We start from the raw sequence: 15,622 nt of genomic DNA, 5'->3' as shown, positions 1-15,622 counted from the left end.
CTGCTATCCATCGTCATCATCAACCTGGTGGCAGACGGTACAGTGCAGAAGGACTGGTATCCGTCCTCGTCGTCAGCCCATGAGTGCTCCTGGCTGGCCTCAGGTGAGGTTGGCTGGGGGCGCCTGGGTAAAAATAGGAATGACTCCCGGTCATTCCCAGTAGATGGTACAGAATGGCTGGTAACCGTCTTCATCATAGCAACTGGGGGCTGAGCTCCATCAGCCCCCACCCTTCATGTGTAAAGAAAAGATTCTGTTCTGCCTGGACTATCATAGCAGCGGGATGCTGGGCTCCTCTCCCCCACACTGCTTAATGTCCTGTCTGGACTATCATAGCAGCTGGAGGTTGCCTTCCCCTCATTTTATCTCACTAACAAGTCACTGTTTCTTATTCCTGCATTCTTTATTACTTCATCACACAAATGGGGGGACACTGCAACGGTAGCCCAGGAAGGCTGGGGGAGGAGGGAAGCAACAGGTGGGGTTGTTGCAGGGGCACCCCCTGTGAATGGCATACAGCTCATCATTTCTGCGGGATCTGACACGGAGCGGCTGTGCTCTCTGGTTCTCTGATACACTGGTTCTCTAGTACACTTGCCCCATATTCTAGACAGGACTGATTCTATTTTTAGATACCATAAAGGAGGGATTGACTTGGGGAGTCATTCCCATTTTTGTCTTTTGCGACCCCGGCCGACCTCAGCCAAGGGCACCCTGACAGCAGCAGACAGTACAGTACAGAAGGACTGATAACCGTCATCTCATTGCCAATTTACAATGGCAGCAGACGGTACAGAACAACTGACAACCGTCTCTGCTATCATGCAAAAGCAAATGAATGCTGCTGTATCGCCTCTGTCAGCGGCATCCAGTACACATACGGTGACAGTGACAAAAGGCAAAACAGGCTCCATGGTTGCCATGCTATGGCGTCTGCCAGGGCAATCCAGGGAAAAAGGGCGCAAAATGATTGTCTGCCGTTGCTTTCCCAGAGGAAGGAATGACTGACGACATTTACCCAGAACCACCCGTGACAATGATTTTTGCCCCATCAGGCACTGGGATCTTAACCCAGAATTCCAAGGGGCGGGGGAGACTGCAGGAACTATGGGATAGCTACGGAATAGCTACCCACAGTGCAATGCTCCAGAAATCGATGCTAGCCTCGGACCGTGGACGCACACCACCAAATTAATGTGCTTAGTGTGGCCGTGTGCACTCGACTTTATACAATCTGTTTTACTAAACCGGTTTATGTAAAATCGGAATAATCCCGTAGTGTAGACGTACCCTAAGAGAGATCTACATTATCTTGGATAGGGCTTGTGCTACACATTTGAAGTAGCCCACCAAATTAGAAAACAAATTTCTGCCCTGGCCTTTGAAGTTTTGTAATACACAATGTAGAAAAGATTGCTTAAGAAATACATTTTAAAGGGTACTGAACAGATATTTCATCTATTTATCCATCAGTATTGCAGTAAAACCTCCCAGCTGTACTCCTTACAATATGCAAAATATAAGATGGTGAATGTACATTGCTGTAGAAATCCAATTCACTGACATTAGGCTCCTCGTTTTGTCCATTTAGATCATTTTTACTTGTTTAACCAAACCTTTCAGAGCAGAAAATATTGAACACTTTAAAACATACTCAAAACAGTTTACATTTTATTTGTATCAAATCTTCAGTGTTAAACCTAAAAGGAGAAAAAATACCCACAAAATGATCTTTAAAAAGTTAGAACAGCATTCCTTCTCTGTACTGAATGAGTAGTGCAGAGAGGGCTGCACCTCTAATGTTCAGTCCACGAGGTTATGAAGTTTGAAGATTGTGTCTACTGTCCGGTGTTATCTGGGTTTGTGGTGGTGTTTTCAGTGCCAATAGGTTGCACATTGTCTGCAAGATTGTGTGCATGCTCAAGAAACAAGTCTTTAAGTACACTAAGCTCCTTTGTCAAGAGCTTAATTTTTGCCTCCAAACGTTCATTTTCTTCTTTCAGCTGGTTGACCCTTTGCAGCGTATCTTGTGCTTTCTGCTTGCTTTTTAACCGGCTCTTTTTCACCGCCATGTTGTTGCGCTCTCTGCGTTGGCGATATTCATCACTGTTTCTATCCACAGAGGAATTCTTTTTGCCCTGTTTGCTTGGAGCCACGGCTTTGCCTCCACCACCAGGACTAACTGGCACCAGCTGAGGAACCTGTTGCAAACCACTTGTGTGTGCTTGTGTGTGAATCACACTTATACCGTTTGCTTCTGTAGTGGTGTTCTGCTGTGATGTTTTGCTCATTTGGACAGACTCTCCTTTAACACCACAATATGATTTGTTAGAGATGGTGAAAAACTGTTAATAACTTCTATAATATGTTGCCAGCAAATCTTCACATGGATTAAGGGCAAGTTGAACCTAACAGAAAAATAAATTCTGTGAAACATTTAAAATGCCATGTTCAGCTATGATCTTATACCTCACTAGCATTAGTGCTGGTACACTACTGCTGGCACATCTATCTGGTAGTAACAGTTTATTATGCTGAAAACAGAGAAACTGCCATTATTGAGCTATTTCAGAAGTCTCATTGAATCATTTGGGTTGGAAGGGATTGTTAGTGGGTCATCTAGTCAACCTCCCGATATTATGCTTGGATGAATTCAGTTATTCCAAAACCATCCCTGATGTCTAGCCACCCTTGAATAGCTCCAGTTTCATAACCCCAATCTTGGCAACGCGTTTTACTGTCTAACTTTTCCTCCAATTATATAGTTCCTCTTAATTTTCAGACTGAATTTTCACTGCTGCAGCTTAAACCTATTAATAGTCTGACTCTTGACCTAACAGTAATTGTTGATCCTTGACCTCTTTAGACTACCCCTTCCTGTACATACATGTAGACAAGTTTCGAATTAATCTCCTTTTCTCTAGGCTGAATAAGTCTTACAGTATTTTCCAAACCTTTTATCTGCCCTCTTTTTAACTTGTTTCACTTAGGTTTGGTTTTTTGAAGCTATGATGCCCCAATTAAGGCCTAACAATGCTAAATAGAGTGGAATAACTACTTCATTTAAGGTAAATGAAAAATATTTTCTATGTGTTTAAACTACAAAGTTGGTTCATGTTTGTTCTGTCTGAATGTATGCTTTCCGATATAAAGTGTTCCCATTTCAGTTCACAATACTGTGACAAAATGAAGTAGCAGCCAAAATGATTAATGAGAAAGTGTTAGCTTAACATGCTAATTGTTCTTTTTAAGGAGACTAAGTAGCCCTGCAAAGAAATACTTACAATATATTCTTGATCACAAACTGTCATCATGAAGGGTATAATTGTATTTATAGTAGTTATGGCCAAGAAGGTCCAAAGTCCCTATTTTCTGACACTTTTATAACTTTCCAAACAAATTACCCTTTGAGCTAGAATTTCTCTGCTTCTCCTCAGAACAAAAGTGATTTTTTTATATATAAGAAATGTGTAAGATGGTCTTTTAGCAATGAATCAAGTTACTATAAATAAAGATGAAAAAACTTTCAAGCTTGTCAATAACTTAGGGCCCTGATTCTGCAAATAGTTAACAAGGTGCTTAAGTGTATACACCATTAACTTCAATCAGAGCAAAGTTAGCCTAAAAGAAAACCAACTTTATAACAATGCACTGTGTGTAACTGGAGCATCGTGCATTGAAATACACAGCTGCATTTAGTTGAATGATTATGCATTCAAATAAATGCAAGTAGCATTAAGGTAACAGTCTGTACAGTGAGGCCAGAGCTTGAAGACTGTGATGTCACCAGAAACTTAGACAGTATTAAAGTACTGGTTTCCTAATCGATACTGTCTTCTTTTATTAAATGGTTCCATTAAGAAAATTCTGTCCTACTTCCTGTTCTCTGACTTCCACTTTAGACAGACCAGCACAGATGCCTGAAAAATCTGTAAGTCACCGCATATACAATCTCACACATAATTTACCACCTCACTCATCTAGTCTCTCCAATATCCTGGGGCGGACAGGGTTACAACTACACTACATTTTCAAGCATTGTTTTTAAATGTACGTATGAATTCTACTGTTTCCAAATCAAAACTCTATTCACAAAAAGTTGCAAATTTCTCTACTGTATCCTCTAGACCCTTCATAAAACAACCCAGGACATGAAAAGTGAAAGCAAGTAAGAGATAAGTATCACAATCAGTTGTACCCAGCAAAGAGGCAGGATGTATAGGCGATGCGTGAGAAATCCAGGCAAACCAGGAATGTACAAGCTGCACACATACCATGTGAAGGCTGTGACAGATAGTCACATTAAGAGAACTACCTCAACCACAGACAAACTGAGGCAACTGAGCCTGCAAACACAAGTTGTATATTTAAAAAACAGATGGGACCCACAAGTACTGACAGGTCAAAAACAGGATTGATTTCGCTTCATGTTGGATTAAGGGAAAATACCTAATTTGCATAAAATGACTCTGCACTGACAAGACCTGATTGTTTAGAGCATAGCACAATAGATGGATTATCTGACTCCTGCACACAGATAACAGATCAACACAGATGGTTGTAAACGAGACACTGAGCTTATTAATGTCTGCTGCAAGAGCAAAGACAAATGTGTATCTTCAGGGTTATGGTCAGTGTATACGGAGGACAATTCCTATTGTGGGGTCCCTGTTTTTTCTTAGCTGGCTTCATTCAGTCACTAGCAATTCATATATGTCAATTTTCCCATAAGGAAATGAAGGTGACATGCAACTTCACACCAATATAAAGGAAGGAGTCATTTGAGAATTCCTGTCTTTTACTGACTCGGATAATAATTATAATATTTAGCTCTTGTACGGTACTTCTCATCCATTGATCTCAAAGCACTTTATAAAAGGATGTCAGTATTATTATCCCCATTTTACAGGTGGGGGAACTGAGGCACAGAAAAGGGAAATGACATGCCTAAGGTATCCCAGGTCTCCTAAGTTACCTTCCCAAATAATATTCTGAAGCTCTAACACTCTCAGAATTTTATCTCTCTCAAACAGACCCCATGTGAACCTTCTAATTACAGTCAATTTATGTAACTTTTGTCATGTTGCTCGTTTGGGACATAGCCTATCCTAGCACCCAGGTACATTACTCCAAGACCCTCATTAACTATGTTTGGGCAAGTCCAGTTAGATAACATGTTAGTAACAGAAATTTCAGAAACTGCTTTTTGTACTTTTCAGGATTCTGAAGAGGAGGTAGGACCCAGACAGCCCATGCCCAACAAGCACCCCACCCTTGACAAGTCTCTTCATGTTGCCAGATCTCATGTGTTTTTGTTTTCCTACTGTAAGTATTTAATGTGATTTTAGCATTAGCTTGGGGGAAGGAGGAAAAGACCAATTTTCCTCCCTATTCAAATGGTTTTTTAAATGTTCTTAGACTGTGGCACCTTCCAACTTCAGATAGTAATCGTAGGTTACCACCAGCTGATGGCTGTTTAGTGGTTTAAGTGCAACTCTTGCCAGAGAGATGTCCACATCACAAAAAACTCCACCTTAGTTGGCACCAATTGTCCTTGCAGCCCTTTACTTCTCTGCGAAGACTATCAAACCAACTGTTTTGTCCCAAAAGATCTGTCCAGTTCAGAGTGCAGCACTGTTGGCTGGCAGTGCTGGGAAGTCTGCACTGCTGCTGCCTGTACTGCACCTATTCTGAAACAGAGGACTCTGATCTCCCAGGCTGTCTCTCTACCATTTTCTACAAGCAGAGATTTCACAGGAAATAACTCTTTAATAAGCAATTTGAACAACTGTGTAGTAGATATGTAGTAATAGCTCAGTGAGCGTTGTTGTAGGTCCACAGGCATCAGCTAGTAAGCACCCAATTTCAGTAGAACCCTGAACATTATCCAGTGGAGACCACAATGCAAATGCCTGCAGTTTAAGCAAATCCCCTAGCAAACTGTAATCATTTTTCCAGTTACCAGCAGGGTATGTGAATGTGTATATTGCTTTAAGTGTAAGAGATTGTTTGGTGTTTGTGAGGATCCAACTACACTCAGTGATACTAAGGAGTACATTAAGTACTGATTGTAAACAGTTTAGGCTCTAAATATGAATTACCGTATATACTCGTTCATTAGCCCATTCGTTTATAAGCCGACCCCGCAAAATGGATAGGTAAAAATAGCAAAAACTGTATGACCCTTTCATAAGCCAACCCTGTATTTCCGGGGTTGGAAAACTTTGGCTCCCGGGCCCATCAGGGTAAGCCGCTGGCGGGTTGGGACGTTTTGTTTACCAGGAGCATTCACAGGCACGGAGCCCCTCAGTTCTCAGTGGCCGCAGTTTTCTGTTTCCAGCCAATGGGAGCTGCAGGAAGTGGCGCCATTTGCAGATGCTCCAGGTAAACAAAACGACAATGTATTATATATTCAATTCAATGATTCCATAAAGTTTAAAATCATCAAATTTTGGTGTAGACCCGTTTATAAGCTGACTCTCGCTCTTTGATGCGTCACTTTGTTACCAAAAATATTCAGCTTATGAATGAGTATATACGGTACTTAAATCAGATAAAGAATGAGACTTTAAAAAAATAATAAAACAGGTGCTCACTCTTCTAACTCCCAATAAGCATTCAACTAGAATACAAAGATCTGACTTCAATGATCCTAGTCATATTAATTTTCTTAGAAGCAGAGGAAAAGGGGTAAATTATATTTGTCACACTAGAGAACAAATATTCCTCCCTTCGCCTAAGCTTATAAGATACTGTTATAAATAGTGGAGGGTAATACATTAACCCTTTCAAAGTCCTTAAGAATGTCCCTTTATAAGTCAATATATACTGTTTTGGAAGATTCTATTATGGCTGTTTAGATTTTATGAGATAACAAACAAAATGTTAATTTGGCTCATTTTTTGAGTAACAATTCTTACCACTTGTTCAGCACTTCATATATTAGTTTTGTTCCTTGCCTATTTTCTGAGAGGTGAGACAGAGTTGACTATGATCATCTAGGTAGAATGCCTTTAGTGTATAATTTTACATCAACTCTCTTGTTTATACTACCCAAATAGTAACTGAACCTGAAAGGTGCTGAGTATTTCTAATTTCCTTCTGACTTCAGTGGGACTGTTCTTGAGCTAAAACCGCAGGATTGTACTCAGTCCCGATAATGGTGTATAAATGACAACAGAATAAAGCTCCAACCTACATTTCCTGTACACCTCAGTTAAAGGCTCAATCCTGCAAGGTGCTAAGCACTCTCAACTCACAGAACCAATACTGCTCAGAACAGGGCCCTAAATCCACTACCCACTAACTGCTGTCACAAAAAAGATCAAAAGAAAATATTCCTCTTCCATGCTTTCCTCGATAGCTCAACTTTTTGTGTGTGTGTCATAAGAAAACAGTGTAATAAAAATATAATGACAACATCTAATTATGAAGAAATGTAATTAAGTACTTCAAATGTCTTAAATATAATAAAATAAAAATCATACAGGAGCTGTCATCTTATCAGTTTTGTGGTGTAGGACAAGATACAGGAATTAGTCTGATTCTCAGAAGTTATGGGAAAGGCACAAAGTTTCAAACTTGCAAAGTAATTTCACCTCTGGTTTTAAAATATATTGATTACTTTAATAGTTAACCAATTTTAAAACAAGTCTAATACTTCATCTTTGACCCATTTTTTTTTAAATTGTGTCTAATTGTTGTTCCAACCAATATGGAATAATTTTGCATTTAAAAGTTTAAAGGAATTTTGATAAGGCATTTCCTGACACCTTTCAGAATTGAACACCTAAAGCAAAGTCAGGTATATTCAATGCAAATAAGTTATTTTTTAAAATATTTATGTGGGGATATGAAGGTTTGTCTGGGAACAACAAAGATTTTATGAAAATACTCAAAATGTGAAGAGTCCAAAAGAGGAAAAATGTATACCCATTTTTAAAAGGCTCCGTATTTTAATTCAAGATCATTATTAGCTCCCTAAAATCTTGAAAAATCTGAACTGCAGATTTCCTGGGTTCTTTTGGCAAAGAGGAGGACATCACACGTACCATAAACAAAGGACAATGTCAAATGAAGGTGTGTACATACTTACCAACAACTTCATAAGATTAAAATTCAGTTTAATTTTCAATATTTTCCTCTGGCTCAGTCAATAGTCAATTTCATTTTCATTTACAGTCAGTTTCATTTTCAAGTTCCCAACATGCAAGTTGTAAACAATACAGGGGACTTTTTAAAAAAATTTACTCTTTAGTTTACACACTTTGAAATTTTTTTCAACTTACAAAAACATTTAAAAAGCTTCCAATGATCTAAATTTCTAGCTACATGACTCATGCCCCTGTAAAAGTGTCCCTCAAAAGAACTACCCTATTCTAACACCATATTTTCATCCCTTTTATCCATGTTACTTGTGATGTTGATGAAGAAAAACCAGAAGTCTGAAGCTCAGAATTCTCAGGATCTTAAGGAGGTAATTTTGCTGAAATACAGCAGTACATACGTTTTCAAATAGCTATATACAGTTTCCCCCTTTGGGAACCCTACAAAAAAAGTTGTAATGTTTTGACAAAACCATCGCTCTTCACCTTTAATTCCCAAGTCTCTACTACCATTTTAAACTATGAAAACCTTAAAAACATAATAGAATTTTAAAAGTACCTTTTTCCCCCCACATATAAGATACTTTTTTTAAATTGCTTTTTTGTTTTTAAGGTTATCTTTGACTTCCCTTTTGACCTGCATAGTGCTGTTTACAACACTGGTTCCTGCCAGGAAGTTAGACTAGTACAGTACCCAACAGGAAAGGAGGGTTTCATTCTGAACCCTGAGGATTATATTCTTATTCAGAAACTATTTTGATCTCTAAGGTATTAAAAGAAAGCTGAAGGAATCACTTAACATAGTAGCTAATATAGCCAGTTATGCATAAATATGGATAGTAAATATTTTTATTAACATGCTGTGCTCCTAGCCCACCTTGTGATGTCTTTGAGTGACTGGATCTTCCATTTCCAAAGGTGCAATAAAAGCTTGTGTACAGCAACTATAAATTTTGCAAACAAATAAACTTTCTGGAGAAAATATTCGACTTTGTGCTCTAGGCCCCAATCATCCTCTTACTGTTGATCCCTATGCCGGTATTTACTCTTGTCCTAGCATGAGGGTGTGTGTCTGTGGCTTTCCCTCGCTCTCCCCCCACCCTTCTCTTACTGCTGCCCCACGGGGTTGGGAGGGAGATGGGCGCTGTGTGTGTGTCTGTCCCTCCCCCATCAGGAAGCAGGTGTGGTGGGGGACTCGGGGAGCAGAGCCGGGCTCCCTCCTCCGTGCCAAGCATGACTTCATCCCAGCGGGGAGGAGAGTTGCCTGGAGATTGCATCATACGCTCTCCACGCGCAACACCGAGGAAAGTCCCGGCCCCCCACACCCCTCACTCGCCCTTCTCTGCCTACCTCTCCACGACCCCCTACAGAGCCCCGCCCCGTACCCCCCCTACAGCGCCTGCCCCACTGAGACCCCCCCACCGACCAGAACTCCCAGCCACCCCGTACCACCTCCACCGAGCCCGCCCCATGGAGACCCCCCCCCCACCGACCAGAACTCCCAGCCACCCCGTACCACCTCCACCGAGCCCGCCCCATGGAGACCCCCCCCCACCGACCAGAACTCCCAGCCACCCCTCCAGCGCCCGCCCCATGGAGACCCCCCCACCGACCAGAACTCCCAGCCACCCCGTACCACCTCCACCGTGCCCGCCCCATGGAGACCCCCCCCACCGACCAGAACTCCCAGCCACCCCGTGCCACCCCTACAGAGCCCGCCCCATGGAGACCCCCCACGTACCCACCCCACACCGACCCCGCCTCCACCCCATACCGACCCTACAGACCCCGCCCCCACTGCCCAGCCACCCCCCACATGCCCACCCCTTCAGACCCCGCCCCACATACCCACCCCACATCTCCAGCAGACCCCACCCCCACCCGCCAACTCTCCCCAGACCCCCGTAACCTCCCACAACTCTCCTATAGCCCCCCCCCGCCCCCTTCCTCTACAGCAGCCACCGCTTCCTCCCGCGCCGCTTCGGCCTGTGGCCGGTGTAACCCCCCACCCACCCCGGGGTACCGCGCCTGGCCGGCTCCCCCTCACCAGGGCCGGGAGGAGGGGTCTGTGCGCGCGGCGGGGCGGCCCCGCGCCTCACCTGGCCCGGGGATCGAGACCGGTATCGATCAGGGAGGGGGGCGCGGGCTGGGCCCGAGTCTCTTTCTTTAAACTGGTGAGTGAAGGCGAGCGGCGATTGCGAAACCCTTCTCCTTCGGCCCAGCGTCCTAGCCAATCAGAGGCCGGCCTGCCGCAGGGATGATGCAATACCCGCCCCGATTGGCAGTCCCCAGAGCCAATCAGACACTCGCTTCTCTTAAAGAGAGAGGTGCTGTTTTTGTGGGGTTGGTAAACCCCCTGGAGCTGGGCACTGCGCGCTCCCTCCCCACTCCCATCCCGCCCATATCCTGGGGAGCGCTTTTCCCTCGGGTGGGGGCGAGCTGATACCCCAATAGCCCCCCCCGACACTGGGAGGAAAAACCTATTACCCCAATAGCCCCTCACCCACACGCTGCCTGACACGGGGGGCTGTTACCCCAATACCCCCCCAACTGCCTGAGTCTGGGTGGGGGGTGTCTAGAAGGTGCTCCTAGCAGAAAACTCGATCCTTACAAAGATAAGCTATGTTTATATAACAAACTGGCCTAAAGAAGCCATGGACCAGGGGAAATGGGCAAGCCAGCAGCCCCCATTTCTTGAAGATCCTTCTGTGGCTGTTTCTAGCGTCAGTTTTAGGTTCTGATCTCATATTTATCAACCAAAAGTATCAGTAGATATTGGACAATCTATTTGATATTAAATCCCAGTTTCTTTGTTGCACCCTTCCTGCAGTATCTCCACGATCTCGGAGAGCTGCATGTCATTTCCCACTCAGCAGCTGCAGTTAGATAAGATTGTAAGATGTTAATTAAAGGCCTGGGGAACATTCTAATCAACATAAAGCAAAAAATATTACCCCCACCCCCAAAGGAAATGAATTGTATGTTTTGGTGTACATGCCATGTCTGCCTACATGCATTACTCCTGGGGGCATTCTGTGCCAAAAAAATAAAAATTCTGTGCACAATATTTTAAAATTCTGCAAATTTTATTTGTCAAAATAACACTATATAATCACACCAGTTTCAATTATTTTGGTAATTTATTTCAAAATACATGTCATCAAGTATGTCTGTAACAATAGGGACATAAAAATTTCCCCAGGAGTAGAGAAACCCCTATGACAACCCAGTTCCTGTTTCTCTGCCTTCCTCCCCCCACACCAGAGCCCAACCGCAGGCCCCCGCCCCCCCTTGCCCAGACACGCGTGTCTCCCCCGAGCCCAGGGATCCAGAGGGAGAAACAGCTTGATGCTCTATCCCAGGCCTGCACAGAGTGAGTTTCCTGCACGCCACCCTCTCCTTCCCTCAGGGTGTAATGAGAACTGCAGCTGCCAGGAACCCTATAGCTGTCCCTCCCACCGGCAGTGTTCCATGTGTAAGCTGGTCTCTGCAGAGTCCAATGGTCCCTAGTGGCAGCTAGCAGCACTGCAGCCCATTTCTGTGGAGGAAAGGAAATTCTGCACACACGTTAATTTCTGCAAAATTCTGCCTTGCGCAGTGGTGCAGATTTGCCCCAGGAGTAATTCATATCTGCCACACTGCTTTCCTGAAAGCAAACTGGTCTGGCCTCAGTCAGGAGAAATTTTAGTGACAACAATGAGAGGAAACCAAGCTAACATTATTGCTCTTCTGAACTGGGCAACAGGTGAGCTCCCTCTTAGCACTGTATAAGAGGAACTTGGTTACTTCTCAAATGTAGATTCAACTTCTTGGGCTGAAAGTGTAAAAATGTCATCCAGCGCCTCTCTGGAAATGTCCTTCCCACTAACAGCCTCTTGTGTCAAAGAAAGATGGCGTTCTTACCCATGTTCCTATCAAAATCCCATGACCAAACAGTAAGATTTCTGTTTAACCATTACCCCAACCTCAGAGGTGGGGGGGGTCTATCGGGGTAAGCATTTTTACCATCTCCTCCAATTCCAGGTAGTGTGGGTGGGTGGAGGGAGACTATTGGCATAATAGCTTTTACCCTCCCTGTGCACGTGTGCACACACACACACACACTCAGTCCCAGGCTGAGTGCACAGGGCTATTGGGTTAACTGATTTTTCTCACACACACACACAAAGTCTCAGCCAGTGTGTGGGGGCTATAGGGGTAACAGCTTTTATACCCCCAGAAACAGCCCAGATATCCTGAATACTGTGCACACAAATATATATGTGCTTATTTGTGTATCTAATTTGCATATGCATTATTGTAATTCTGGCTATTTGTATCCACAGTCATAGGCAATGCATGCAGCAATTCTGAAAACGTAGGTCTATATGTTAATTTTGTTATGTTTCTTGCATCTATGAAACAATGAGTTTTGACCAAATTTAGGTGTTCAAGTGCACGTGTAAACCAAGAACTATCCTGCATGCAAAAATCTGTGTAATATGATTTATTGTCCCTATACCTGCCTGCACAGTGTTTTGATATACACAAAGGAAATGTGCTAGTAATAGCATTTGTATGCACAATTGCAATATTCATTGGCACAAGTATAATAATTTGGTTTTGCCAGATAAATAAAAGATTTTGGGCCTCTGGTCTTATGTGTCTTTTTTTTAAGCTTTGTAGAAAGAAAACATATCTTGAGGAAGAATTCTAAGGATTAGTCTGGGAAAATTACTCAGTTCACTGCTACCTGGGACTATTTCCTCACCAATCGCCAAACATTTGTTTTAACATCTTCAACTTCAATTTTGTTCTTTCCCCAGTTGAAACTGTTTGATGTTTTTCTCTAATGGTATCTTCAGCCTGCAGCTTTTCGCTAGTGATTTAATTCATATTACACCAACGGTATAAACAACAATTCAAGGTAAATATGGAACATTAGCCATGCCCTAATAATACTTGAATAATGTGTGCTTCTAATATGCCTTCCTGGGACCTCAAATTGTGCCTTACATTCATTAATCCTCATAAGGGAAATTTGAGGTAAGTAAAATTTAGACTAAACTCATCATTTTAGGATCCAGTCCTGCCAACATTTAACCACATACATAACCATATTCATATGAGTAGTGTACAATGCTAACAACTCAATGGAACTACTCATGAATAAAGTTACATGCATGCTTAAGCGTTTGCAAGATAAACTCCTCATTTTAGTGAGAACAAGACTGAGCCTTCAGGAAATAGAGAAAACTGAAGAAACCTTCCAACTAATAGTGAAAGAAAATTGATGAATGCTGTCTAGATATGCCGCTTATGTGCACACCTTAACAACTTACCGCCAGGTAACTGGTCCATGTGCAATAATTCTTGAATTCAAGTGTCACCAAAACTACCAAATCCCTGCTAGGATAGAATCCTTTCCAATTTGTTTGGTTCTAGGTGGGCTCCCATAGCAATGTTCCAGTTATAATATTGTGCATATTGTAATAATATATATAGTTATATTAAAGTGCAGGTACCATTACTTAAAGAGCCATACTCTCCCTTAAGCCTTACAAACACTTGTAAGAAGGTTCACCACTTATCACCTAGAATGTGAAAACTATTTTGTCCTTATTTTAATAATTTTGATTTTTTTGTGTGATCCCAGTTTTATGCTCATTATTTGTACTTTCTTCTGCAAATGTTTTTGTTCATAAAGAAAAACAATATGTGCCTTAATTTTTCCTTACATTTTCAGATCTAATGAATCTGCATTTAGCAATTTGTCTTTAGTCTTGCATATTTCTGTTAAAATTTTACTTTCATGCTGGCTTTTTCATAAATAGAATGCTAATGCCAGGTCACAAGATGCATATTTTTTTCTCTAGTCTAACACACACTTTCTTGAGATAAGACAAGAATGCAGTTAGGACACGTGATTTTGATATTATTGTGAAATTTATTATATAAGAGTCAATATGTTCAAACCTGGGTGCCTAAAGTTAGGTACCTAATATCTGGCCTGATTTTTCAGGAGTGCTGAGCAAGCATAAATCCCACTGACGTCAACCGAGGCTATAGATGCTCAACACCTATGAATATCAGGGAACTTGTATTTAAACAGCTGAATATTGATACAGGAGTCTAATTTGGAGCACTCGGCTTTGAAAAATTTGAATCAAGTTCCTCTGTATCCCCTTCTTCCATATTCTCTAAGAACAGCTTGATCTGGAAGAAAGATATATGTGCATCACATTGCTCATAGGTGCCTAAATTTCTAGGCCATTCTGAGACTGTCTTATCTAAAGAGGAGAAGACTACCATGTTCTAGCAAGGTTTTAAACTGAATATCAAACTGTGGCTGCCTTTAAACTCTTTCCAGTTTTGCCTTAGATAACTAGGGGCCCGATTCTGCTCCTATTAAAATCATTGGCGGTTTTGCTGTTGACTTCAGCCCTAGCTAATTTTACCTCAGTATTTATAGTGTGCACTATGCTTAATATAAGGCTTTTTAGTTATCTAAGGCAAATAAAAAGGGTGGTTTTTTTAAGTGGACAGGGATAAATAATAGGTTTCTCACTGCCATCTGTTATGTTCCCATTCCTACAATGTGACAGGAGAGGCGAGGCTGAAGAGCTACATATGGGGAAAAAATGAAGTAGCTACGTGGCCTGAAAGAAAAATACTATGTATCACAGGTACACATGATTTAAATGAGACTCAGTAGACCCAAAACAAGTCTGAACAAGAATAAGTGCCAGGCACCTGAGAATAAAAGGTGAATTCTCAAGTACCCAGGCTTAGTAACTGCCACACCTGTCCTATATTCCCAAAAGCAGGGTTGCAAGGATTGAGATAGCTTAGTATTTGAATCCATAGGGCCATGGCTCTTTTCCAAGGTGTGATTAGCCACTGCACGAAAATCCCCACCCATAATTACTAGGGCATTCATAGTATTTGTCATGGGGAGTATTTTAATGAAGAATTTTTTTGATTCATATACACCTGATATAAAACAGTGTTAATGGTTTTAGGGATAAATCTTCAGTCGGTTTAAAAGCTTCTTGGTGGATCAGAACAACTTGAACAAGGTAGCTATAAAAACAGTAATGAAATATGAGAGGCCTAGATCAGTTTATTCTGGTTCAGTCCCTTGCTGTAGGAAGGAGGAGGGCAAATACTCCTTAATTCTTGATTACTATTCTCCATAGCATCAATGGTTTTATTGTACCCCTGCAATGATCTTTAAAATAACACACAACCCCAATATTCAGCTACTTAAAAGAGGGGAAAAAGAAATCACAATCTAGTCACCCCCGGGGGTAGCCTGCCTGATTGTTTAGCCCCCCCCAAACAGGAAAATTCGTTATTTATACTTGACTGATACAAATTATACAGGAGGGAAATTTGAGAAAGCGTATTGTGAATAGTAGAAAATCTGTGATTGTGCTCAGTCCCGCTGCTGTTGCTAATGTCAACCGGAGTTTTGCTTTTGATTTCAGTGGGAGCAAGATCAGGACTTTTGTTAACCACATGGTACGTTTCCTCTC

General features: G+C 42.0%; 1 protein-coding gene and 1 long non-coding RNA gene across 4 annotated transcripts; one reads left to right on the top strand and one right to left on the bottom strand.

The window, feature by feature from the left end:
- Positions 1-1,202: 1,202 nt before the first annotated feature.
- On the bottom strand, positions 1,203-10,329 carry CEBPG (CCAAT enhancer binding protein gamma). Of its 3 annotated transcripts, XM_044987797.1 has the most exons (3): positions 10,205-10,329; positions 8,983-9,049; positions 1,203-2,408 (listed from the first exon to the last, which is right to left on the bottom strand). In XM_044987797.1, the coding sequence occupies exon 3, from the start codon at positions 2,289-2,291 to the stop codon at positions 1,839-1,841; it is 453 nt and encodes a 150-aa protein (XP_044843732.1). In that variant the 5' UTR covers positions 2,292-2,408; positions 8,983-9,049; positions 10,205-10,329; the 3' UTR covers positions 1,203-1,838. The 3 variants fall into 3 exon arrangements, with proteins under 3 accessions (XP_044843732.1, XP_044843734.1, XP_044843733.1); XM_044987799.1 differs by lacking the exon at positions 8,983-9,049 and having other exon boundaries at positions 10,205-10,327; XM_044987798.1 differs by lacking the exon at positions 10,205-10,329 and having other exon boundaries at positions 8,983-9,420.
- LOC123349605 lies at positions 10,131-15,622 on the top strand. Its single transcript, XR_006573595.1, has 3 exons — positions 10,131-10,279; positions 12,911-13,011; positions 15,575-15,622. It is a non-coding gene; the product is annotated as an uncharacterized LOC123349605 (long non-coding RNA).

Source organism: Mauremys mutica, chromosome 14 (genome assembly GCF_020497125.1).
Source record: "Mauremys mutica isolate MM-2020 ecotype Southern chromosome 14, ASM2049712v1, whole genome shotgun sequence".
In the NCBI taxonomy this organism is placed as follows: domain Eukaryota; kingdom Metazoa; phylum Chordata; order Testudines; family Geoemydidae; genus Mauremys; species Mauremys mutica.
The sequence above is the reverse complement of the archived record's forward strand: the minus strand, read 5'-3'. Positions and strand labels throughout refer to the sequence as shown.